The sequence below is a fragment of the Bemisia tabaci genome, chromosome 2 (genome assembly GCF_918797505.1).
Source record: "Bemisia tabaci chromosome 2, PGI_BMITA_v3".
NCBI classification, from domain to species: Eukaryota; Metazoa; Arthropoda; class Insecta; order Hemiptera; family Aleyrodidae; genus Bemisia; species Bemisia tabaci.
Genome location: NC_092794.1, coordinates 34,689,770 through 34,715,754, shown reverse-complemented (window position 1 = coordinate 34,715,754; position 25,985 = coordinate 34,689,770). Strand labels below are relative to the sequence as shown.

Below are 25,985 nucleotides of genomic sequence, written 5' to 3'. Positions count from 1 at the left end.
TTTGCTCGCACCTGATTGGTTGGTGCCCAACCTTCTTATTTTTTCCCCTCTCTTTTTCCCTCCCTCACTGTTGAGATAGTCTAGATGGAGTGCTTTTGTATCGTTTTTTTCTTCATGTTCTAGTGGGGCCGATAAGCGTAACAATCGTGCACTTCTGGAAGAAAGCATGAAAATTTCAGGGATTCATCTCTACCTAGGGGGGCAGGGGGCTCCCCAAATTTTGAATTTTGAGTAACTACTAAACGGCTAATGTTAGCGTAATTTTTTTACAGCAGGACGATGGGAAATTTTATCAGGAACAAAAATGGTTCTTATAAATTTTTCTGTAGGATCGATATTTAAGGCGTGAAACGGGAAAAACCATCGGGGGACGGGGAGCCGGCCGTTCTGAGGCAGATCCGCACGCTGCGCTGCCTGCCCGGGCCGCGCGGCCGGTGCAGTACGGTGTTACCGACGAAACAACCGCTTGTCTTTGCTTAAACTCAACGATGCGCAGTTTTAAAAACAATTATAAAGTTACCGTACTGCTTAAATACTTTTATTTAATAATATAAGCCCTACTTTAATTGGCAGTACATAAACACAAGCAAAAGGCGAAATACTCCAATGTGAGTGCGCCAAGTCAATAGCAGGTATCGGTCATCGCACATCACGCGTCCTGTATTCTCTGAATACAGAGCTTTTCCGACCTCAGTGCATAGTAGGTAATTTACCCTTTCCTTACGTAATTTTTGTACAGAATTACATTTTTTAAGATTTTAGAGCGGAAGTTTTAATTAGATTTTGACTCACTTTTTCATGACTATTGGAAATGGGATCCTTGATAATTTATTTTTAGCTTATTTTTCATGTTACTTTCAGCGAATGAGACCATGAGCTGCTTAAATAAGCGTGAATCTTGTAAAACTTGACGCAATGACATTACTTGAGGACTGAGGAGGAGGAGGAGGGGGGGGGGGGCTCCGAGGTTACCAGATTTTCTTCATTTTCCTCTAATATCGTTTTTCGTTCATGTTAATTGGTTTCTCGCAATTGCATAGGTACTGAGACATACGGAACATTCCGACAATGTTCTTTTCTCTTCTTTTTTCCTCCAGCCAGTCAATAGACGTTGTCATTTTTCAAACTCCCCACTCTTTCAGTTATTCAACAAATGTGCGTATTTCAAAAAATAGAACAATATATTAAAAAATGAATGATAAAAAAGAAGATATCTGAATACTATCGCTTCTTTTTATCGAGTTAAACTTGAAGATTAGTATTGGAAATTACCACAAGACATAAAAAATGGAATGAGCAGTAAAAAAAATCCATGTATATTATCTTTCATTTTGTTCCATGGAGTTTGGAGTGGAGTTGGTAACATTTGTATTGAAAAAATATTAATATAGGAGGAAATGTATTTATCATGCAGGTTCTGATCCTTTAAAGAACCTGTGAGAGGGACCGGTACCTCAGGAAGAAATTCATTGCATTTCTTCTTTTTCAACCCGCAAATCTCGTACCGATTTTTTATTTGTATGGAACTCATGGAAAAATTCTAGGTAGGTGTGTTGGAGACAATTTTCAAGAAATGGGACTTGCGAAATATGCACTACACAAAACGTACATCTTAAACTTTATCGTACAGTATACTGATCGAATTGGCTTCAGAGATTATCAGTAGGTTAATTTCTCGCCAAAATATCAACTAATCAGTCAAAATCAGTAATCAGTAATGAGTTGCAAAACCGAGATTGAGGGATACCGTGTGATGCGCGATCGATGACATAAGAGCAGGATGGGTTCCCAGTAGGCGCGACTTCCTATCACTCAAAAAGACCCTTTTTGCAGATTAGCGGATATTGGCGGCTAGTTATTTCTTAATAATATTCCTTATACTGTACAAGAAGCAATCCAACATAGGATTTTCGGGGTCTTTTATCCCTATCCAGCTCTCTCAAGATTCTTTTGTCGTTTTTTTGGAGCAAAGTTCTGAAGGTGGTTTAGGTCCTCTTAAAAAAATGCCTATACGTAGCGATGATGTACCAAAATGTTCCTAAAAGAGAGAAGAATGTTTTTCTGTGTACTCATTTTTTTACAAAATTAGGTTCCCTATCTTAAAAGTCTGGCTGGAAGCCGTCTTCCGGGAAATTTAGGGTCTGTAAGCATATATAGATACAATCCTGGTGACGCAGCACCGAGAAAAAGAGGGAAAAAACACTTTAAAATCATTTTTCGGGTCATCGTGGTTTACAAATAAGATTTGTGACTTTTAGGCCCCCCCCTCCCTCCCGAGACAACTGTGCGCCAGATTATGTTCCGTTTAACTGGTGTCTGATACAGTTATCTCGGATGCCTGAATAAAACTTGACAAATCCGTATACAACAAAACAATCCGGAACTCCAGGACTTAACCCCTTCTCCTTCTGTTGCCGTGCGCTAGCTTGTGTATATGTATTACCTGCAAAAGTTAAACCCTATTTTCAGCCTTTATAGGTAGTACGATATATTCATAAAATTTTTAAAACTGCGCATCGTTGAGTTTTAACAAAGACAAGCGGTTGTTTCGTCGGTTAACACCGTACTGCGCCAGCCGTCGCGCGCGGCCCGGGCAGGCAGCGCAGCGCGCGGATCTGCCCCAGAACGGCCGGCTCCCCGTCCCCCGATGGTTTTTCCCGTTTCACGCCTTAAATATCGATCCTACAGAAAAATTTATAAGAACCATTTTTGTTCCTGATAAAATTTCCCATCGTCCTGCTGTAAAAAAATTACGGTAACATTAGCCGTTCAGTAGTTACTTAAAATTCAAAATTTGGGGGGCCCCCTGCCCCCCCAGGGGGCTCAGATTTTTGGGGTTTATGTCTAAATCGAATCTCTATAGGGTAGAGATGAATCCCTGAAATTTTCATGCTTTCTTCCAGAAGTGCACGATTCTTATGATATTTTCCACTTATCGGCCCCACTATTCGTCATTCGTATTGCATTCCGAATAAAGCTATGAAAATCTCATAGAAAAATGTCTTTTTCTTAAGCTCCGCTAACACATATAATTAAAAGAGCTTTCAGCCAGGAAAAAATTAAGATTAGAATTTAGCTGAAGTTAAAATATTTTAATTCAATTAGTTTTTACTACCTATATCCGTTGAGAAGTGCCTATTTTGCTAAGTAACCCACGATCACGTCAAGTGTAGCGAAGACATTCTCAGAAGCTGATTAGTTTTGAGGACCACTCAGCAAGGTAATCTGTATTGAAAAGGCAACTGTAAATTCTTGTAATTTCTTGGAATTTTTCCCTGTCTCTTACCTCTACCATCTTAATGGTAAAATCAAAGCCATAAATGATGAAAGGCATTTAACATTGGTATCACTGATGAAACAAGGAACTTTATTTCATTAGAGTGAGGATAAAGAAGTTAAACGAGAGCAAAAAAGAGTAGATACAAATGTTTGTCTTTCCTCGGTAGTATTGTACTACCAATCCACAGGATTACAGAAATAAGTAAAGAACAAAGGTTTCCGAAGCTGAGCAAGTAGCCATTGATTTGAAGAAAAAACCTGAATCTTTTGAGAATTCTTCGAGGTTTTTCGTTCATGTGCAAAGTAGCAAAGACTAGTACCTTGGAAAAAGTTGTTGAAAATTCACTGGCTATCAACAAATTGTAATTCAAATGTTAAAAGTAATAGGAAATCACTACTGAGCCCCTCATTTAGTCCCATATTGGATAAGCACACACAAGAGGGTACTGCATAATCGGGTGTCTGTGGAATTGCGAACTGAGAATTTGACAAATGGATCATTTCACCATTCTACACAACTGTGCAACATTTGATTTCGATTCGCTGTCATTTCCAGTCTCCACCAACGCCTTAAAAAGCCTAGATTGAAGTTCCATATGTTTTGTCAAAAAAATAGTCATATCCAGTAGATTTTGTCGAATAGCGGCCCTCAAGGTCAGACATTTCGGTCGCCTGACGTTTTCGGGAGTTTGAAGCAAGAATGCGGGGTGTTACGCGCCGCGCGCCATGGGAAAAACAGCACAACAAGACTCCACGCGGGAGCGTACGGTACCGCCCCGAGCGCGGTGTAGCCACAGCGGCTTCGCACAGGACGTTTTGCGTTAAAAATAGCTTAGGCTGTTATACACGAAACATAGGGCAGTGAATTTTACTTTCTATGGCTCAAAGAAGATAGCACTTAGTTTTTCAGTACAGCTCTTTGCTCCACCTAATTATTGTAACAACTAAGTTTCTCCAGAATCCACCAGGAGGAGGTGACTGAACAGCAAACCCCACCATACCTTCGAGGCCTTTGCAGAGACTGAAAATGACATCGGATCGCTGCCAAATAATGCACGGTTGTTTACAAAAGTTAAATGAACCTTTGGCTTACTACCAGTTAGATATTCGAAAAACATTCAATTTTGCAGTACTCAAACAAAATGAACCAGTGGACAAAGCACAAATAATAGCATTCTGCTACGTGTGTCTTAACCAGAAGCTTACGTAGAACAAAATTCACGCAATGAAAATTACTTACTCAACTCCTAAGAGGGATATTAACGTTTTTATGCAGTATTGGTTGTAGGAACTTTGAATTCCTTGCTCTTAAGAAAAAGAATTGTCTACTAGAATCAAATCGCGCACTACAATGGTTTTGGGAAGTATCTTAATTGAGCAATGTTCTTTGAGCTTTTCGTGTTTTGGAAAGATTAACAACATGTATCAAGTACTGAGAATCAGGTAGCCAAATTTTCATACTGCAAACTCTTATGGTAAAGCTTAGTGCGCGATTTGACTTACATAAACTTTTGTTTTTTCAAGAGAGGGAGGTTTGAAATTACGCGTCAAGAAACATTTAACATTTAGTTAGGAATTGATGTCAATTATATTCGTTGTGTGTATCATATTCTACGTGATACTTCTGTTAAGAAACCTGTATCAGAATCCTTTAGTTCGTACCTTGCCTACTGGTCCATTAGCGCTGTTGGCTAAATTAGTTTGCAATGGACTACAAGGTCTGGCCGGAAGTATCCTTGTTGATAATCTCGCCATCAACGGTAGATGAGAGGTTGGGGCTTGGGATTATCTTTGCACGGACTCCCCTGAGTGCAGGTACACAGCCGGATGATCACATGCTCAATCAGCCGTTACTAAGTTGCTGATAAGTGCGTGCGATTCTGCTGCGATCATCGGATTTCGTTTTTCCTAAAAAAGAAGAAGTTGAGAAGAATTTGTACGGAAGATCATCACAGGGGACGCGTCTTCCGCCGATGGGTGCGACCCTTCGACAAAAATGCAATCATCAGTTTAGATTTCACCTGGGGCACCTCGCCCGAAGAAAGCTTGGAAGAGTCGCAGCAATGTGAAAACAATGTTGACAGTCATATTCGATCATGAAGGTGTCGTCCATCATGAATTGGCTCCCCAATCCTCTACTATCAATAAGGAGAGCTACCGAGAAACTTCACGTCGCGTAAAGGGCCTTGGGGAGTGGCGTGAATCGGAATTTTCGACGGAATTTTCGAATTTAAGAAGGGAAACGCGTATCATCGAAAAACTGGCGCTCCGCGCCGGTGGGGGGGGGATGGGTTCCGCCTCTTTAAGCTCCCCTGTGATTCGCGCGTCTTTGCCGTCGTCTCTCCTTTTCTTTACGTAACCTGTGCATCCACCGCGGGAAGGAAAGTGTATTTCCTGAAGTGGGAGCAGGAGTCTTGAAGTTAACCAATATTTTTAATTTTTTCAAGCCGTTTTTTTTAAATGGGTGAGATTTTGTTCCAAGACGAACCTCTTACCCTGGCCTAGAGTCCCTTTATACTGAGAGTCAAGACAACACCCCTCATGGAGTCACAAACGGGAATAAAGATTACAGAAAAAGAACGTTCTTTGTAATCTTTGATCGGCCCATTCTTAAATTCCTTTCTCCGTTCCTTCTCTCATTCCGTTTGTTCCTTGCCGAACCCGTAATTCCCTGGTCCATTCCAGATTATAATCTTTGCAATCGGTGAAAATGTAATCTTTATTCCCGTTTGTGACACTGTGAAGGCCTAAAATACGGGAACCAATCAGAAATGGATTCACATTGTCTTGACTCTAAGTATAAAGGGACTCTACCCTGGCCCACTTCACAACGAATATTTTGTACAAGTAGGGGGCTACGGCCCCTGGCCGCTACGCGGCCCAACCCCCTGCGGTCGCTCAGCGCCATCAATGGGCAGCTTCGCGGCCCTATTTTTACCCTCCTATCAATTTTGGTTTTATTTTTCCCCTAAAAAATTACGATATGAGGTAGGTACACTTTCCTTTTAGAATGAAATGATTTTTTTTTTTTTTGATGAATAAAGAAAAGAATTTCTTTTGAAGTCAAGAGAATGCGTTTTGCAATGACTGATTAATGAAACATTGCAGTAAAACAACGAATAATGATAAGCAGGTCATGATTCAGTTACTGAGAAGTCGGAAATCGAACCCACATCTTGTAACATGTGGGCGCTTCCAACGTCTTAGAAGACTCGGCCACCGCTCATCATGAAATGTCGGGAGCGAATCTTGTGTTGATAAGTGGAGCTGATGCGCAGGCTACTCAGCCACTGTGCAACCTTCTGTGCATAGCCCCAGCAGGTTGCAGAGCATTCTGTAATTCCCTCTTTTATAACTTGATTGTAAAAAAACCTGGGTACTATTTCCAAAATCTGATTAAAGCGGGCTCATCTAGGGACTATGACCTGTCGATAGCCGCAAAATTCATGAAAATGGGCCCTGTAGAACGCTCAAACGAACTATGACAAAAAACATAAATTTACATTGTTTAAATGAGAAAATTCGCAATTATACCACGTAATACAAAAAAAAACGTGGATCATACTTTGAAAATCTGAATAAAGCGGGCCCATCTAGAGACAATTGCCCGTCGAAAGCCGCAAAAATCATGAAAATCGGCCCGGTAGAACGTTGGAACCAAGCGATGCCAGGTATGCAAAATTAGGAGGTCTCGGAGCTTTTAGTATAAATTGACTGCCGTAGAATTGGACGTATTTCTGCAAAACGGAACTACGTGCATTAAGATATGAGCCCCGAGACCCATAAGAATATATGTATAGCAGGGCTCACGTCATAATGAACATACTTCCGTTTGGCAGAAATACGTTCAATTCTACGATTAATTCCCGCATTTTCATTCATGCGCGATTGAATGAAACCATGCGAATGAAGTTTCGTTTTTACGGGCGCACTCATAACGCAGTATTTGAAATCGTTTAAACACTTCAAGTGCCGCGGAAGATGTCTGGCCTCGGGCGAGGGCGACCACGACCCTCTCAGAGAGTATAGAAGGTTAGAGGCCCGACTCAATGCTCGGTAATTGAAACAGAAGCGCTCGCAGCCCGCAGCGCGCTCGCTGGCAACGTACGCAACTACTATTTTCTATTGTTTTCCAGTGACTAGCGGCGGGTATGTTGCTGCCGGACCACCTCCACGTAGGCAATTTTTTATACATAGTCCGTCCGCAACTCTCGCTTAGCCAATCAGCGCAGTGGTATGGGATTCCGCTCGCCGCGCACTCTCGCGCCAACGTACGCAACTGCTTGCTCACGGCTCCAACTTCTGTTTCAATTCTTCCCTATCCAGTCGGGCCTCTAACCTTCTATACTCTCTGGACCCTCCGGGCTCGTATTCTGTCGCGCGAGAGTTTTAAGGGTCTTTTAGGACGCTGCCGTCTGTCCCAAAAAATATCGAAAACGCTCATTTGTCTTTCAAGAGAATCCGTGTCATTTCCACGCAATCTGACAACCACAGTATTTGTTCCAGTTTCGCAAATTTGGAAAAAAGGCAATTACTCCCGTGTGGGTGAAAATTTCAAAAATCGGGCTTCGAGGTGCACGTGTGCGTATAAGGCTGCATCAGTGGGTAGAAAGGTCTATGTTGAGACTTCAATGGTATGCTTTGTACACCTTGACATAGACACGGTGAATTTTTTAGATTTTTCGCGATAACTCGAGCAATTGTAAACATTTTATGCGCAAAAAGCTTCAGCATAACCATTTCAGCTCGCACCTTCATCATGACGAATTTCAAGTTCATAGGATCAATATTAGTCACGAAATAGGCAAAAATTGATATGCAAATTTTTCGCAACAACTCTGCTAAAAATGAAAAATTCAAGGAAAGGAGATCGCGCCGTGCTAAAGCACATAAGTTGTTACAACGCTGTAAAATTTCCATACTCTCGCCCTAACAGTAACCTCAGGACAGCGCGGAACAGATGTCGACCATTTCAGGGCTTAGGATTTTATAATATAGTAAGAAATCCTCCTTCCCCTGACCCACTGTGCGAAGAATAGTTTGTTCAAAAACTTTTTCCCCCTGAGCAACTATGCGGCCCTGCTCCGGTCGACTCCCCTTATGCCGCACCCCCCCCCCCCCCGCTTAAAACTTTCAAAACTCGCAATTTTTCAACGGCTAGCCTATTTTGCACAAATTCAATACTAAACCTGTCCTCGGGAGAACTACCACCCATAAAAATTTCAGCTCAAAATATTCATTTTGACTCTAGTTACAGAGTGGACAAGATTTGACCTCCTCCACTTTCGAGCCCTACCCCTTAAAATCTACTACCTCAAATTTTAATTTTTTTCCGTAGAATAGTAGCTCTAGCTCTACTCTAAGAAGCAGATTTGTGAGACACCTTAAGCTCAAGTTCTTCCTCATCAAAAATGACGTTTTCGCGTTTCCTGGCACTTCCTACAATTAGCTATCATATGCCATTCACCATGCATTTTATCATGTTCCGTTGTCATATTCTATCGAATCGGATGTATTAGGGCCAAAATCTGCCCAGGCAGAGTAATAGGAGTTGATGGGACTGAACTGAAGGAATTGAAATTGGTGCTACAAAACCAGTGGCGTGGAGTGCTTTGCAATAAATCAATTGATTTGACTACAGGAAAGGATCAATTGACAGGGTGTTCGCAGCTAACACCTTAATAATCAATTCTTTATCATAGCTTAAAATGGAGAAATATCGATTATATCGATCATTCGTGCCTTACCACTGTACGAAACGTTGAATAATTGTTTCGGGAGGCCACTATGAGGTCCCCTCAAAGTTTTTTTTAACGTTTTACCATGTTTTAAGAGCATGGTCCATAAGAACAGATGTATTTAAGCTGAAGTTTAGATTGGCAGACGAAAACGAGTTCAAACGGCCGATCGGTGGGACTTGAAAGTTGGGCTCCGATGACATGAAAAGTTGAAATATTCTTCTGGGCGGTCTTTCTCAAGTTCCCTTGACAGTAGTATGACAAAGTTTTACTATATTTAGCTTCTTATAGTCCTTCCAATGCATAAATTGATTTTTAAGTGTGAAAAAAGTATAACCTTTTGTCAGGAATCAAACCCAGGACCCCTCGGATAGCAGTGTGATGTGGTGATCACTAAACCAGTACTTTGACAGATGCTCACAGTCTCAATTCAAGGTTTTTCAACGAAGTATTACCGAAGCTATAACAAAGTTAAAAATGAATTTTTTGTAGAAACATACTTCCAAAAAAACAAAAATATGATTTTTGTACAAAATTTCGGCCCAATCCAAAAAATGTCACTAATTACAAAAAAAAAAAAAAAAAAAAAAAATCAGGCACCCAAAAAATATGATGGCAGTACCGTTTGGATTCATCATTTAAAAGGAAATGATATCAAAACGGCCCAATTTCCTCTGAAATATGCCCATCTCTGATCAATAATTTTTTTGAGACCTTCCGACTCATCGCTGAGGAGATACTGATCATTACTTGACCCTTAGTGTATGTCCTTGTTTAGATGTCAAAGAGGTCTATATGAGACATGTAATGCATTTTTTTCTTTAAAGAGATAAAAGACAAAAAATCGTCATAAAATTGAAAAAAAATTCGAAGAAAAAAAAAGGAATGGGCCGGCCGGCCGTACATACAAGTGGTAGATAAAAGGGTGATTATCGTCTCTCTTGCATATATACATGAACAAGTATCATCGTCAAAAGGAGGATCAGTCCTTCTCGAAATCGTCATTGAAAGATAAACTGGAAGATATTCACACATGAGTGAACAACTTAACAACTTTCAAGCAATGCCATATTCTTTGTTGGTTCCTAATAGAAGGCCTTACAAACTACTGCACTGAACCTTGGCGTATTATTGCGAATATTATGTGCCTCCTACTTACAATGCTTCTTTCTTAACAACTTCATGGATGTGGCAAGACCGGGTCGGTCACCCATGCCAAAATGTAGGGGCATACCAATGTATCTATTTTCCCTCCTTTTTTTGTACTTGCCGGCCGGCGCCGGCCCATTCCTTTTTTTTTTCTTCGAATTTTTTTCAATTTTATGACGATTTTTTGTTTTTTATCTCTTTAAAGAAAAAAATGCATTACATGTCTCATATAGACCTATTTGACATCTAAACAAGGACATACACTAAGGGTCAAGTAATGATCAGTAGCTCCTCAGCGATGAGTCGGAAGGTCTCGAAAAAATTATTGATCAAAGATGGGCATATTTCAGAGGAAATTGGGCCGTTTTGATATCATTTCCTTTTAAATGATGAATCCAAACGGTACTGCCATCATATTTTTTGGGTGCCTGATTTTTTTTTTTTTTTTTGTAATTAGGGTCATTCCACGCCTAGGTAGTCCGGGGGGTATTTTTTTTTCCCCCTCCAAATGACCCAACGATATTTATTTTTGGACTCCTTAATACTCCTAGTTTTTGGAAATATATGTGGTTTACCTCCGTTTTGTTTTTTTTCTCGCAATTTTTACGTGTTTTGTAACCCCGTTGCTTAGCTTTATCCTACTGTAAAAAGAGTGACAGTTTGGTAGCAATGTTTTCTGGTGTTCCCACCAAAACCAAGTTTCAGGTTATGCTGGGAGTTGTCAAGAAACTGATTCAATGTGCTCCTGCAAAGTTTCAATTTTTAAAAGTAATTACTGTATATTATAAGTAACTTTTAAAACTTAGTGTACTGACTGTCACACCCGTTACGCAAAACATGGGTTTTTTAATGTAACTATTTTAATTTATGTCATTTTGAGATGCCAATTTTTTCCGTACGTCTTCAAGTCAAGTACAGCTTTGGAGTATTTTTTCCGAATTTTTATCTCAACAATTGATGGGCAAAAATGCGTAACGGGTGTGACACGTTACGGGTGTGACCAATGAGAAGAGGCTTCAATTATGCTGATGTTGCCTCACTTCTCACCATTTTTTCTGCGGTTATCACAAGAAATACACTCATATGCATAATTAGAGGTTATATATACATCTAATAAGAGAGAGATAGCCATTTTTTTTGCCATATTTCAGTATTTAAAGTGAATACACCTTATCTCAAAAGGACTTCAAATAGAACTCGTTGAACTCTCTCCGATTTGATTGAAATATTTTCACTTTACTACAGGCCCAGACCTACCGTGCCAGGGTTTTTTTTGTGGTTAATTTGGGCCATGCGAGGTGCCGATGCCGATGGTGGGACCGCGGGGACGAAAGGGGAATCCTGGGTTACCCGAAGAAAAGCCCTGGGACGGTAAGTCTGGGCCACCCTGTAGAATATTGTAGTTTTGGCATGTTCTACATTAAAATGCGTCATATTGCAGATTGATTTACTGCTCAGGATTGCCTACAATAAGAGTATGAGAAGAAAAGTAAGTTTTTTAACTTTTAAACTCTCTCAAAAATGATGGACCTCAGAGAGACAATTTGTCACACCCGTTACGTCACACCCGTGACGCAAACGGTAGGTCTGGGCCACCTTGTAGAAAAATGTAGTTTTGGCATGTTCTACATTAAAATGCGTCAAACTGTTGATTGATTTACTGATTAGGATTGCCTACAATAAGAGTATGAGAAGAAAAGCAAGTTTTTTAACTTTTAAACTCTATCAGAAATGATGGACCTCAGAGAGACAATCTGTCACACCCGTTACGTCACACCCGTTACGCAAACTTTCCCATTTTTCAAGGAAAGAAAAACAGATAATCGAAAACGGATCATCGGCAGTTGAAGCAAAAACCCTTGGCTTCATCATATAATTTAATCAGATTTTTACATTCATAAAATTCGCTGAGTTTCCACTGTACACTCACTGAGGAAAAACTCACTTCCAAAATCAGTCACACCCGTTACGCATGCCTTTTAATTTTTTCTGAGGAATGGAACAAAGTAAAAACAATTTCTGATAAACTGAAATGATCTATAAAAAAAGTTCTTTCTGCTGCTGCAGATAATTTTTTAATTAAACCCCAAGAAAGAGTTCAAATTCTTGTTTAAAGTTAAATTGTTGTCACACCCGTTACAATGGAATGACCCATTAGTGACATTTTTTGGATTGGGCCGAAATTTTGTACAAAAATCACATTTTTGTTTTTTAGGAAGGCGATTATGTATTTTTGGTATGACTTCTACGCACTAGGTATCAGGCAAAGAGAGTTCCCATTTTAAATTTAAAAGTTGTTCCCGGACGCGAAGTAGAGAGGTAACGACCCCCTGGACACCCCCCCCCCCCACTCGAGAGCGGCCCACCTTTTTTGAAGGAAAGGACCCCGCACACCTCTTATGGGAAGCTGCACCACGACCGATTGCCTTCTGACTTATGTTTTTCGATTCTCCTTAAGATGCTGATGAAAATTTATAATTGCGCCAACTTTCTACGATGCACCGTTTTCGCAAAAAACCTAAGAGAAGATTCAATTATTCGGCGACTATGAATAAAAAAGAACAAAGCATTTGAGGACAGGCCCGATGTAAATAAGGAAAAAATGTAGCGCGTGTCCGTCTTCTTATCTGTACCTGCCGACTCAGAGGCTATCTCTCTCCCGCACTCGCCCGGTAGACGTTCAGACTTTCCTGTTCTTATGCTCCTCAAGAATCTGATTTGGATAGTCGAGCAAAACGGCGAGCGGAATCCGAGATAAGACTGCAGCTCAGTGCGGGAGTTCCCCTGATTTGTTCACTCGAGTACTGAAATGAGGAATATTTCTGGCTTTTTATCGCCGAATAATTGAATCTTCTCTTAGGTTTTTTGCGAAAACGGTGCATCCTAGAAAGTTGGCGCAATTATAACTTTTGATCAGCATCTTGAGGAGAATCGAAAAACATAAGTCAGAAGGCAATCGGTCGTGGTGCAGCTTCCCATAAGAGGTGTGCAGGGTCCTTTCGTTCAAACCGCATGTCAATAATCTGTAATTGTTCTCAAGACATCAATAAGAAGGATCCATATTTTTGGCACACCCTGTGCGTCATAGAAGAAAAACCGCAGGTCAATATTAAAATCGTGACAAAGTTGGGTCACTTGACGTAATGCCCAATTCTCATTGGCTACGCACGATAGAAACTATAGAAGCGATAGATAGAGGTTATGTTATTGTTTTGTTCGGAAATTTTCGATCGGATTTGAGCAGAATATCATCGCAATTTCTCCAGGCTCTTTTCTCTTTCTTTGTCATATTATTTCTGGAATTATTAAATAACAATCTAAATTCTTGAATGGTTTTCTTATTGTACGCACGAAACGTTTTCAATTTTATGCTGCCTTGAGGAATAATGCTTCCAAATTTTTGCATGAATCATGAATCATGCATCTCTCTCTAGGTACCTTTTTGGTTGTGAGTTTTCCTATTTGTCTCTGGTTTTCCTTTATGATTCTCTGATTACTGAGGGAACGATGTGCCTGAAAGGAAGAGATGCTACTTACTTTGTCTACTGTGTGCATTTCTATCTAGACAACATATGAAATCATCTTGGTACTTACGTTAAATCTTTCCGTTCATAAGGAGATGGTATACAATAAACTTTAGTTGTGATGACATAAATTTTCTCAACTGCATGCCAATTATTGAAACTATGTCAGTACAACAAGGCAAGACAGCCCTATCTTAACCGTGCAATGTATCGCATTTCGATCTCTTATCAGACTGCTTCAAACTTTCAATAATCGGCCTGCTGCAATGAAACCCTTTGATAACTTTCATCATTAGGATTCTCCATTTGCCCATTCCGGTCAACTAGAGTCCACACCGACCGATTTATTTTAAACGCGAAACAGTCTGAAAGGGAGAGTGCCATTTTAATTACTGATGGGTTTACTTTCAAAGATAAAATTAACCAGTCTATTTTCTGTCACACCTTCAAAGTGGGTGAATGTATCGGGCGAGAACCCTGATAATCAACAACTTGGGAGCCGCCTTTAATATAGGACTTTTATGTAATGTTCCATCTTCTGTGTACGGTAGGCACAAAACCAGGATTTACAGTAGGGACATCACCTATGCTTAGGGCTAATTTTTAGGTCTCACATTATATCTGACACTTTTTTTTTTATTAATGGAGCTAATGATAGAATGCTAGCTAAATTCTGCAGCTCAGTGCAGGAGCACTATTATTTACGCTGCTTTTACCCAGTTATGCCTGCCAGGTCCTTGGACCATTCATATTGCAATTTCTCCGAACTCTAATTTCATCATCAGTAATAACATTGCAAACGCTTGATACCATCTCCTAAAGATAGCATTTGGAAAAGTAAGTATTTATCAATAATTTTTGGTTTTATGAGAGCTTTCTCTAAAGCTGTGGCATTATGTATCTTGAGAAATGTGACCAGTTCACTCTTCATCAGAAAAGATTAACAGCAAAAGTTGATCCTTTCGCAAGCAAAAATTACAGTTGCCACAACTGAAATTTCAATCGCAATAGCATTAATCTTTTGAACTGTAATGAAACAGTTTGATACAATTTCATTTTCATAAGCCTGCATCCGCTACTTCTGGTCATGCAGATTCCGTACCTGGTACGGAATGAGTTTAAATGCATGCAAACTAAATTCTGCAGCTCACTGCAGGTAAGTCAATAATGTGTTCCATCATCTATACTACGAATAGCCAGCCTCTCTGACCTACAATTTAATCAGCAGTAATAACATGGAGGATGCAGGACACTGCCTCATCAAGACTGGTAGACAAAGTAAGTAGGTATCAATGCTTTCTGTTTTATGAGAGATGCCTTTCAAGCGCAGGCATTCCTTATCTTGAGAAATGTGAGCAGTTTACGCTTCATCAAAGGAGATAGTCAGTGGATGTTGAGGCTGTAGCAGCCAAAGATTTTAGTCGCCCGGACTAAAATTTTTGGCTGTTCGAGTCTCGATTGATAGTTTTCAATAACCTGCCAGCTCCGGGCATCAATAGTCCACATCTAATGAGTTTTACTGCACTTGCAGGGTGTGTCAGAGAATTAATTCTTGTATCCAATTTCCGTGCTAAATGGAACAGCTAATTTTCTGTCGCACTCTCATAATGGGTAAATTTGTCAGGCGAGGACTCAGATAATCTAGAGGTCAAGAGGCACTGATGTTTTATATTGAACAGCCGCTCTGCATTATCTCCTATATGCGGTAAGCAGTGACGGAATTTGCGTCTCCAGGTAATGCAAATTTTAGCGAATGTATGGAGAGGTTATCATCAAGTATATCCTGCATTAGTTAGCATCTCAATTTTATCAAACCAATGAAGTAGTAGTATAGATACATACCTTCTGCACAGGTCAATATGAAAGACCTTGATTTGAAGAATTTTATCCGAACACAGGCTTTGATGATTCAATCAACTTCTGACCCAGAATCAAAGAGACTTGATAAAAATCAAATTAAAGCTAAAGCTTGAAGTTAAGTATCTTTGATTTTGTGACATTGAGTTGATTTCATTGAAGCGGTTCCATTTCAGTGAAGCGTAGCTTCTTTAAGTAGACACATAACCAAGACTGGCGGGTGAATGCGTTAACCAGTTTTCCAATATAAAGCACCACAAGTCTATGAAAACATACAGGCTTTAGGCACCAGTTGCACGATACACTGAGAAAACACACATCAACTCCGGAGGAGGTAGGCTGCCTGGCTGCTAGCAAAATTTTAGTAGAAAGTGGAAACGCAGATTCATTCCCACCGATTGAGATCCCAGACACACATCATCGTATTGAGGGAAAGGATGATTTTCTGGTGAAAAGTTGCTGAATCTTATTAACGAGAAATAGTATCTAGGACTCACTATAGTGGGATATCATCAATTATTCATGAACAATTACTTGAAAAGATCACTAGATCAAGGCCGCTGGGAAGAAATGGCAGGTTGATCCGGGTACTTACTGTGGCAACTAAATTTATCAAGGGTGCAAGAATCATAAAAGGATCATATAGAAATGGATCCAGTTATCTTCGGCTTTGATAAAATAGAAACACGCATCGATTAATCTATCTTATTCATAATGTTAAAATTTAAAATATTTGAAGTCATAATACCAGAAATATAACCTGAAATTTAGCTTCTGGAGTCGGCGCTCACCATCCATTGCGCGGTTCTACAAGTTATTTTCAAATTCAAATGTATTTGAAGAATTGAAGGACCCGCTCCTTCCTTCGATTATTTCTCCTTTCGACGTCTACGTAAGTCTACGAAAGTACCAAAAGTTCCATCTTCGGCGTCTACAGATTTAAATTTTACCTAGTTTAATGGGTTTTATGCTACCATTACTTCCACAGCCGTGCCCCCAGGTCGCCTCTTGAAAATACTAAAAAATGAACTATTTACCGTTATTTCTCCCTTATGTCTCATTTATGTCAAAATTCCAAAAATATGTATGAGCTTTATGAATAGAAGTTTCAAAATATCTACAGTTTTATAGGGTTTTTTTCTACGGTTATAGCTGTAGGTTTGTCTAAATAACACGCCCGCCTTCCGCGGCTGGGCGTTTCGCGGGCCTCGAATCTGCTCATCTGCTCAGCGATTGGTCAATCCATCATCGTCATGTTTTGGGGTCCAGAATTTGTCGTTAAAGCTAAATAACTTTTTTAATATTTAACTAAACTTAAAAAGGGTGGGCATTACGAGTAGAGCTGAGCATACTCTACCCAAATATTATAGGGTTTTTGGGGTTTACTCTCCGACTTAATTAGTAGAAGAGCTTAATGGACCGCAAACCGTGCAGAAAAGCCCGGTCGCGTTGTTTCTTGTAAAACTAGTTAGGCAGCAGCCACCCGTCTTTTTTTTTTTTTTGTCGTCATTTTTTAGGGGGAGTTTTTTAGGATTGGGCCAGGGTGGCTACCGCCACCTAGAATTAGCATACATGAACTCAGCGACCCAAAAAGTCCCTTTTAACTCATGTTGCGAGGGTAAATCATACATATCTGATTCAATAGTGTTTAAATCGGGCTATGGGACGATGGTGCGTCGCCTCGGGTTTCCCTGGACGGACCGGCCACCCAAACGGTCAAAGAGGGCACTGTTCTTTACTCGTTCACGATATGTCAAAACGGACGAAATTTTCGCCCTTTGGAGCGACAATTTGACAAAATCAGTAAGGAAACACCGGTAAATAACTTGCGGGAGGCAAGACGGTAAAAACTCATGAGATTTAAAATTCTTCAATGTGGGTGGAACTTGGCCTCCATTGTTGTCAGAGCAAAAAAGGCACCTACCCACAACCCATCATCCCCAGTTTTCATTCAAGATAGGGTACACTCGGTTGGTTCAGCACTCCCAAACATCATTTCAAGGTACAAGAATCCTCTTGTATAAAAACATGATTGGTTGCCTCGATACTTGTACCTAAAAATTGACTTTAATTCCTTAGGGAGAAATGCATTACAAGAGAAAAAGAAATCAGGTCTGGTGTTTTAACAAAAAATATATCCAAAATAAGATTCGCCTATGACTGACCAGGCACCACTAGGCATACTGAGCTGTTGTTGATTTCATGATGATTTAGTTATGTCAGGAAGAAGTAGGCAATGAAAGCGTGAAAGCAAATGAAGCAATGAAATGAAAATCATATTGAACTTACAAAGTCCTCGATTTCTTGAATCTTGTCAGAGATGTCATCAACTGAGACTTTATCATCTTCCACCACTGACGCTATCTGTAGCTTGTGAATTCCATAAGCCAAAGGAACAAGTTTTGCTGAAGAGAAGAAAGACCTCAGTGTAGAGAACATACTAATCATGATCAAGATATTAAATTTTTGAAACAAGATATTGCTTGCATTTTCGTCAAATACTGGTGAGCCAGGTATCAACAAGCTTTTAACTTAGAATTAGTACAATATCTTTCTGCATCCTCTTCGAACTGCTTATGCATATGATTGTTCGTGTAGTTTATTCCTCCCAATACGTATACAGGGTGTCTCACAGAAAAGGAGCCACCTGGAATATCTGGCGAACGGGTTGGAATTACGAAAAACGGTAAAAGACGTGTTCGTTTATATCATGGGGGACACCTTGTGACGTATTTTAAATTTTCCCAAACTGCGGGAGGGGCGCGGGGTACCCCTCCCGGAAATCGAGCTTTTCAAATGGCACTCCCATTTTTTTACTTCAGAAATCGATTCTACGCAAAAAAAACTAGCCACCCTGTCCAAACCGGATGTAAATCGGACAATTTTTCAGCGATTGGCAGAGGTTGAAACATTTTTCTAATGCTCTTTTCAAAATATCCCCACGCCGAATAGGATTGCTGTATCAAACCAAACTCTCCGCCAAAAAAACTCGCAAGCAGTGGCCTTTCGATGAAAAAAAAAAAAATCTGCTGTACTCAAAAACTAGAGCACGCGGAGCCCTTTTCTTTGACATTAAGATGCGATTCACCGAACATTTCCGAGGGGCACTCATCGGGAGGGAGTGCTAAGTTTTGGACACGAATCACCATTCTTTTTTCTGAAGCATGAGAAACCAAAGCCATGGAGAAACAGCTAAACAGAAAAATAAATAGATTACCTTTTTTCAGGTACGTGTCAATGATTTGAGCCGTACCTGATGTTTTTATAAATGTTTAAAATCGGTTGTTACTCATCAGAACTTTAATTTTCAAGAGAGGAGAAGTTTAAACTTTCCGTTAATCTTCAACAGTCATTCAAAACCAACTCCCGAAAATTGCCACGCACCGCGGGGAATAGCGTTCTTCAAAACATCAAGGTCCGGCTAAAATCATTGAAACCCACCTGAGAGAAGGTAATCCATTTATTTTTCTATTCAGCTGTTTCTCCATGGCTTTGGTTTCTTATGCTACAGAAAAAAGAATGCTGATTCATGTCCAAAACTTAGTACTCCTTCTCGATGAGCCCCCCTCGGAAATGTTCGGTATGTCCCATTCGGCGTGGGGATATTTTGAAAAGAGCATTAGAAAAATGTTTCAACCTCTGCCAATCGCTGAAAAATTGTCCGATTTACATCCGGTTTGGACAGGGTGGCTTGTTTTTTTGCGTAGAATTGATTTCTGAAGTAAAAATATGGGAGTCCCATTTGAAAAGCTCGATTTCCGGGAGGGGTACCCCGCGCCCCTCCCGCAGTTAGGGAAAATTTAAAATATGTCAAAAGGTGTCCCCATGATATAAACGAACACGTCTTTTACCGTTTTTCTAAATTCCAACCCGTTCACCAGATAGGTATTTCAGGTGGCTCATTTCTCGTGAGACACCCTGTTCTTAGGGTGATATCAGATCCATGATTGCAGCATCTTTATCAGTATTGGAGACTTTGGGATTGATGCTATTTTGAATTTATTTGGCATCTTTCTTATAGGAACCTAGCTCAACATATTGTAAATAATTGAACCTACAGTTGTCTACTGGATTAAGTGCGCCTGATCATGCACCTTCATTTCTTACCTTCATATCAAAACCATGAATGACTCTGTGCATAATGACAACCCAAACATGCGCTCATGTACAATTGGAGATAGTGGTTCCATTGAAACTATTTGCGCCTCTGATATGGAGTTTGAACTTAAGAGTAAGACCTAAAACATGGCAGTCCTGTAACCAGGCTAACTTCGAAAATTGATCCCAGAGCTTCAAATTGGTTTTCGTATTTTAAGGCCAACCATAATTTACGTAAGGCACTTTTTCCCATTTATAGCCCCCCCCCCCCCTCGCCATAAGGCATTGTAAGGCATCCCTTAACCCACTTTGGAAAATGTCGTCAGGCTCAACTTACCTCCTCCCTTTTTTTTCCAATTATCACAGATTTAAGTATTACGTTTTCTTTTAGAAAAACAATGAAATTTTTAGGCCAAAATTTGTTTTAGTAAAACTAAATTTTTGAAGTACGTACATGAGAAATATTAATGAAACAATTTTCAATAAACAAAAATACAGGGAGCAAAATAGAAGATTTTTTTTGTCTTCCGAATAGTTAAAAGTATAAAGCTGACGTAAGGATGAAGTCACTGCTCATCATCCTATGGAATGGAGAAGTGGGAATTAAGAGAAACGACAGAAGCACGGTCCGGGGCCATTTCCACAGCCCCCCCCCCCCCCCCCCACATTCGAATCTTAAATAAAAAAATATATATTAATTTTGTGCTAATTTTGTGCTATTTTGTGCCGCAAATTAAAAATTTTGAACCTATGAACTCGTTTCCATTTGCCAAATTGCCAAGCTTAAAACTGGATTAAATATCGATGGTGTAAGTCGGCAATCACTTAACTCGGTTTGCAACGTCCTGACATTCTTTACTTTTTAAACAGAATACCACTCAATGGCAATTATTTAAAGCTGCCGTGATTTTTCTTCTCTGTGCGAAGAAAATTCGGCATGAACTTCAAGAAATGATGTCACTGTGCTCTCCTTTAAAAAAATAACATAGGGACGGAGATTTTCAGTTACCGCAGACGAGATATGTGATTGCAGACTTACGCCGACGATATATCTATATTAAAAGCTTATGGGAGTAAAACACTTTGATACATGGAAAGAAAAATGTTACAGGACTTTCAAGTTGCATCCCAGGACGATGATGACACATCATGAAGATCTAGAGCACTAAATCCAAGTCTTTCTGATCGGTTGCAGGAGAGTGTATTCGTCTGCCAAGCTAGACTTGAGCTTTAATTTATCATTACTGATAGATTGTTAGAGGAGGACACAATGAAATAGTAAATATAAGAACCTTAATGGGACATCAATGCGGCCTCTCAGAACAATTATTAATCATTTTACAGCTTTGCAACACCATGTACGAGTCCTGCTGATCAGCCATTTTTGGATGGATTCTATGGAAATTTATTGGATTTTGAAATTTGGTAAACTTGATTTACTGGGCAATGTCCATGAATAACGTAAGACTCTTAGGGGGAAGGGGGTCTCCAACAGCCTTACGGTGCCTCACAAGGGGGAGGGGGGGGGGGCTGAGGCTGAGCCTTAAGTAAGTTTTCAGCCTATATTTAAAGAAAATGTAAAAATCCATTTTTAGTCAGGTTGATAATAAAATTCTGATTGCTGACGGATCGGACCATGCGGGTCCATTTCCACAGCCCCCCCCCCCCCACATTCGAATCTTGAATAAAAAAATATATCATGATTTGGTGCTAATTTTGTGCCGCAGAAAGAAAATTTTGTGCTCCAAAATTAGGGGAGTTAAATACCATTTCAAATTGGGGGGGGGGGGGGCTGTAGAAAAGATAGCCCCCCACATTCGAATTTCGAGAAAAAAAGCACGTCATAATTTTGTGCTAATTTTGTGCTATTTTGTGCCGCAAAAAGAACATTTTGTGCTCCAAAATTAGGGGGGTTAAATACCATTTCAAACTGGGGGGGGGGGGGCTGTAGAAACGATAGCCCCCCCACTTTCGAATTTCGAGATAAAAAGCACGTCATAATTTTGTGCTATTTTGTGCCGCAAAAAGAAAATTTTGTGCTCCAAGATTAGGGGGGTTAAATACCACTTGAAGTGGGAGGGGCGGGGACTGTAAAACAAGTTAGCGCTCCGTCGGAACCCGAATCTTCCGCTCCGGAGTCGCAGGCTCACAGGTAGCCGGAACCTTTGGCAGCGCAGCGTGGTCACATCTCTCTCCGCTCTGACTTCTGCCCATGGAAGCGGACAGGAAGGGCCAAGCACCGTGGCAACTCAAGAAAGATCCGGGCGGGAGATCCGGCGCTCTTTGCACGGGATATTTAAACAGAGACATTTATCCTAATCATTAAGGAGCCTTTTCGGGGGATTTATACCGTTGGGTGTCAGCGAGTTCCAAATCGAATGTTATTCTACTGTTTTTATTTTGCACGCTACCGATTATTATTTACTGAATCGAACAGTTTTGATAAATAAATGATTGGCTTCATTTCAAAGCAACAACAATTTTGACACGTTTTCAGCGAAACATATCATAAAAGAACCATTTTTAAGAAATGTTTCAGAAAACGTGTTATTGTTGATTTCAAGACCTCCGAAATCTAGTTTACATTCCCTCACTGGAATGCGCCCTTTGCTCTTTTCCGATTTTCAAGGACAAAATTAAATTTTCCCACCATTTCTCTTTAGGTGCCGATGTTTGGTTTTAAATAAAGTGCCCACACAATGTACATGTATATTTGCTAATAATGCTTTATTTATTTTAAAAAGCACTCAAGTCACCAAAATTTTCTTTTCTGGTGACGCTTAGCTCTACCGTTCTACTGGGCTGATTTTAATGATTTTTGCGGTTATCAACAGGTAATTCGCTTGAAATGATCCGGCTTACAGAGCCTCATTTATGGGGGAGGGGATGGTGTTATGCCATCGGGCGGCTAATTTCAGATTTTTTGTGGGTTTTTTTTTTTAGTGGAAGGGGAGTTTATGTATCACTTTCGCCATTTACGAATTACACATCCTTGTTCCTTGAGAAATCCTATCCCCTTTCCTTAAATAATCGTTTGCAACACTTTCCTGCTCAAATGCGCAACTTTCTTACTATCGCAGAATCGGATTGCGCTTTTGATATGTTTCCGAAACTTTTATCTGGTGCGCATCAGCATCGCGTGAGTCCATAAGATATTAAATTGATCAAGATTAAGATATTATATTATTGACCCGAAAAAATCCCTAGCCAGGAAGAAAAAAAATCCCTGGATTTCGCTAAAAATCCTTAAATCCCCAGATTTGCTCAGATATCCCCCAAAAAAGCCATAGATTTTACAAAAATCCCCATTTTCAACGTAGAAATATATCATCGTTCGATATATCAATTTAATTTTTTGTCACAGTTCGTTTGAGCGTTTCACTGGGTTGATTTCCATGACTTTCCGGCTATCAACAGGCGATAGTCCCCAGATGAGCCTGTTCCGTCCAGAGTTTGGCAATATGATCCAGTTCCCTCCGATGGAAAATGACGGGAATTTCAAATTTGGCAGAAAATCGACCAAATTAGAGATATTGAATTTTGGTTCTTTTAGTCTCAGTTCGTTTGGATGATCAACCGGGGTAATTCTCATGGCTTTCACGGTTTGTAATGGAAGAGAATCCCTACATAGTCCCACTCTATACTGAGGGCGCGATACGATGATGTCTGGACCTGAGGTTTTTCCAGCACACGCTGACGCCAGCGCAACCACATCTCGGCCAATGCCACCGGTCTCCTTTAAACATAACAATAGACCGCTCGGCATGAATGGATCTCAATCCGTTGGCCTTCCCTATGGCCTATTGGAGCTCCAAAGAAAATTTGATGACATTTTTAAGATTTGCTTCGACTTTAATTCTCTTAGTAAACTTACATTCTGCGGAAAAACCAGATTACAATGAACTAAATTTTTTTATGATTTGTTCATATTCAACGGGGATGCCGGTATGCAAGTTGCAAATTCAGCAGAAGAAAGATTGGACCGCATTCAGCAAAAAGAAGCCAGCGTGATTACAGTGTTTTCAAAATCGTGCAACTTCTTTTTTTCTTTTAAAAATAAGAAATATATGTACTGTATGAAAATTTACAGAATTATTTCCCTTCAAAATTAACAAAAATCATTTGGTGGGAAGCAAGAACTATTGCTATTTTTGGAGATTTTTTTTTGGATAATTATGAAAAAGCAATATTTTAACAACACTGTAATTGCGCAGGTTCCTGTCTGCTAAATGCAATCCTATTGATCTATCTATGCCGCAGAATCACGTATTTTCTTTGGTTTGACCACCAATTTGCTCGAAATTTTACCGCGAATTTGAAAATATGGACTAAAAAAACTTTTTTTGAAAAAATAAAAAAATTGCACTCGCGAGCTGCCCAATCCTCGGTTGAAATTTCGGGGGTCAGATTCAGGTAAGCGCGAGACAATGGGGCATCGCTGTCGAGCGTGCTGAATAGCGGTCTAGAGGATTGCTGTGTTGCCAATTAAGAGATTATGGTATTTACTCATCCGATTTTCCAGACATCATAGCGCGCCCCCAGTATACTTAAATTGAGCAACAAAGGCCTTTGGGGGTTGGACTGCATAGCGGCCAGTAATTAAAAATAACCCATTATGAAGAACGAAAGCAATAGCACTTCTGGTTCCGTGGTCGACAAGCAGGGGTATATAGGGTGTTGCAAGACGATGTAAAAATTTTCAGGTTGCCAGGGTCGCTCCTAAATGGAACAGAATACATTGATCGCAATCAAGCGGAGTGATGTGAGTCAAGGGACCGGATTTATCATATCGATGGCTATAGTTGCCCAATCACCCATGGCAAAATTCCTTTTGCAAATTGTTTTGGTCTTACTCCCTGAAATTAATTCATTTGATCAAAAACACTCTGCCAAGTTTCAGCCAAATTGAATAATATAAACCCATGCCGACTGAGCCGTCCTTTTAATATGGGATTTTACATTGAAGAACACTTTTTTCAAAAAATTTAATTTTCCGGAAAATCGGTTATTTCTAGAAAAAATCTGAGACCGTATTCGGATTAAGCCGCATTTATTTATCAAAACTGTTCGATTCAGTAAATAATAATCAATAGCGTGCAAAATAAAAACAGTAGAATAACATTCGATTTGGAACTCGCTGACACCCAACGGTATAAATCCCCCGAAGAGGCTCCTTAATGATTAGGATAAAGGTCTCTGTTTAAATATCCCGTGCAAAGAGCGCCGGATCTCCCGCCCGGATCTTTCATGAGTTGCCACGGTGCTTGGCCATTCCCGTCCGCTTCCATGGGCAGAGGTCAGAGCGGAGAGAGATGTGACCACGCTGCGCTGCCAAAGGTTCCGGCTACCTGTGAGCCTGCGACTCCGGAGCGGAAGATTCGGGTTCCGACGGAGCGCTAACTTGTTTTACAGTCCCCGCCCCTCCCACTTCAAGTGGTATTTAACCCCCCTAATTTTGGAGCAAAAAATTTTCTTTTTGCGGCACAAAATGGCACAAAATTATGACGTGCTTTTTATCTCGAAATTCGAAAGTGGGGGGGCTATCGTTTCTACAGCCCCCCCCCCCAGTTTGAAATGGTATTTAACTCCCCTAATTTTGGAGCACAAAATTTTCGTTCTGCGGCACAAAATAGCACAAAATTAGCACAAAATTATGACGTGCTTTTGTTCTCGAAATTCGAAAGTGGGGGCTGCCGCACCTGCGACCCTCCCCCTTAATTTGGGGGTGGTATTTAAGCCCCCTAATTTTGGAGCACAAAATTTTCTTTTTGCGGCACAATAGCAAAAAATTCACAAACACTTACAGCATACTCCATTTCAAAGAAATCAAAAAGGGGGGCTAACATTTCTACAGCCCCCCCCCAAAATTTTGTGTGCCCATTACCTCCCATAAATTTGAAAAAATTGAATGTGTGCACAAAATAGCACAAAATTAGCATTAAATTATGGAAAACTCCTTGTCCGAGAAATCAAAACAGGGGGCAAACATTTCTACAGCCTCCCCAATTTGGAATGCTGCTACCCCCCTTAATTTTGCGGCACAAAATAGCACAAAATTAGCACAAAATTATGACATTCTTTTTTTCTCGAAATTCGAATGTGGGGGGCTATCTTTTCTACAGCCCCCCCTTCCCCCAATTTTGAGGAGCGTTTCCCCCCTTAATTTTGCAGCACAAAATTTTTAATTTGCGGCACAAAATAGCACAAAATTAGCACCAAATCATGATATATTTTTTTATTCAAGATTCGAATGTGGGGGGGGGGGGGGGGGCTGTGGAAATGGACCCGCATGGTCCGATCCGTCAGCAATCAGAATTTTATTATCAACCTGACTAAAAAT

General features: G+C 40.2%; 1 protein-coding gene across 7 annotated transcripts in view; it reads right to left on the bottom strand.

Moving 5' to 3' along the window:
- Positions 1-25,985, bottom strand: part of LOC109034625 (elongation factor 1-delta) — a 156,745-nt gene that overhangs the window by 13,318 nt on the left and 117,442 nt on the right. For 2 of the 7 annotated variants that reach the window (XM_072297210.1, XM_072297212.1), the window contains 2 exons: positions 17,837-17,952; positions 3,345-5,187 (listed from right to left, as the gene is read on the bottom strand). In XM_072297210.1, coding sequence (XP_072153311.1) covers positions 5,119-5,187; positions 17,837-17,952 — 185 coding nt within the window. In that variant the 3' untranslated portion in view covers positions 3,345-5,118. Of the gene's footprint in view, positions 1-3,115; positions 3,226-3,344; positions 5,188-9,354; positions 9,478-15,532; positions 15,810-17,836; positions 17,953-25,985 lie in introns of those variants that run through there. The other 5 variants (XR_011899308.1, XR_011899305.1, XR_011899307.1 and 2 more) reach the window with 5 other exon arrangements.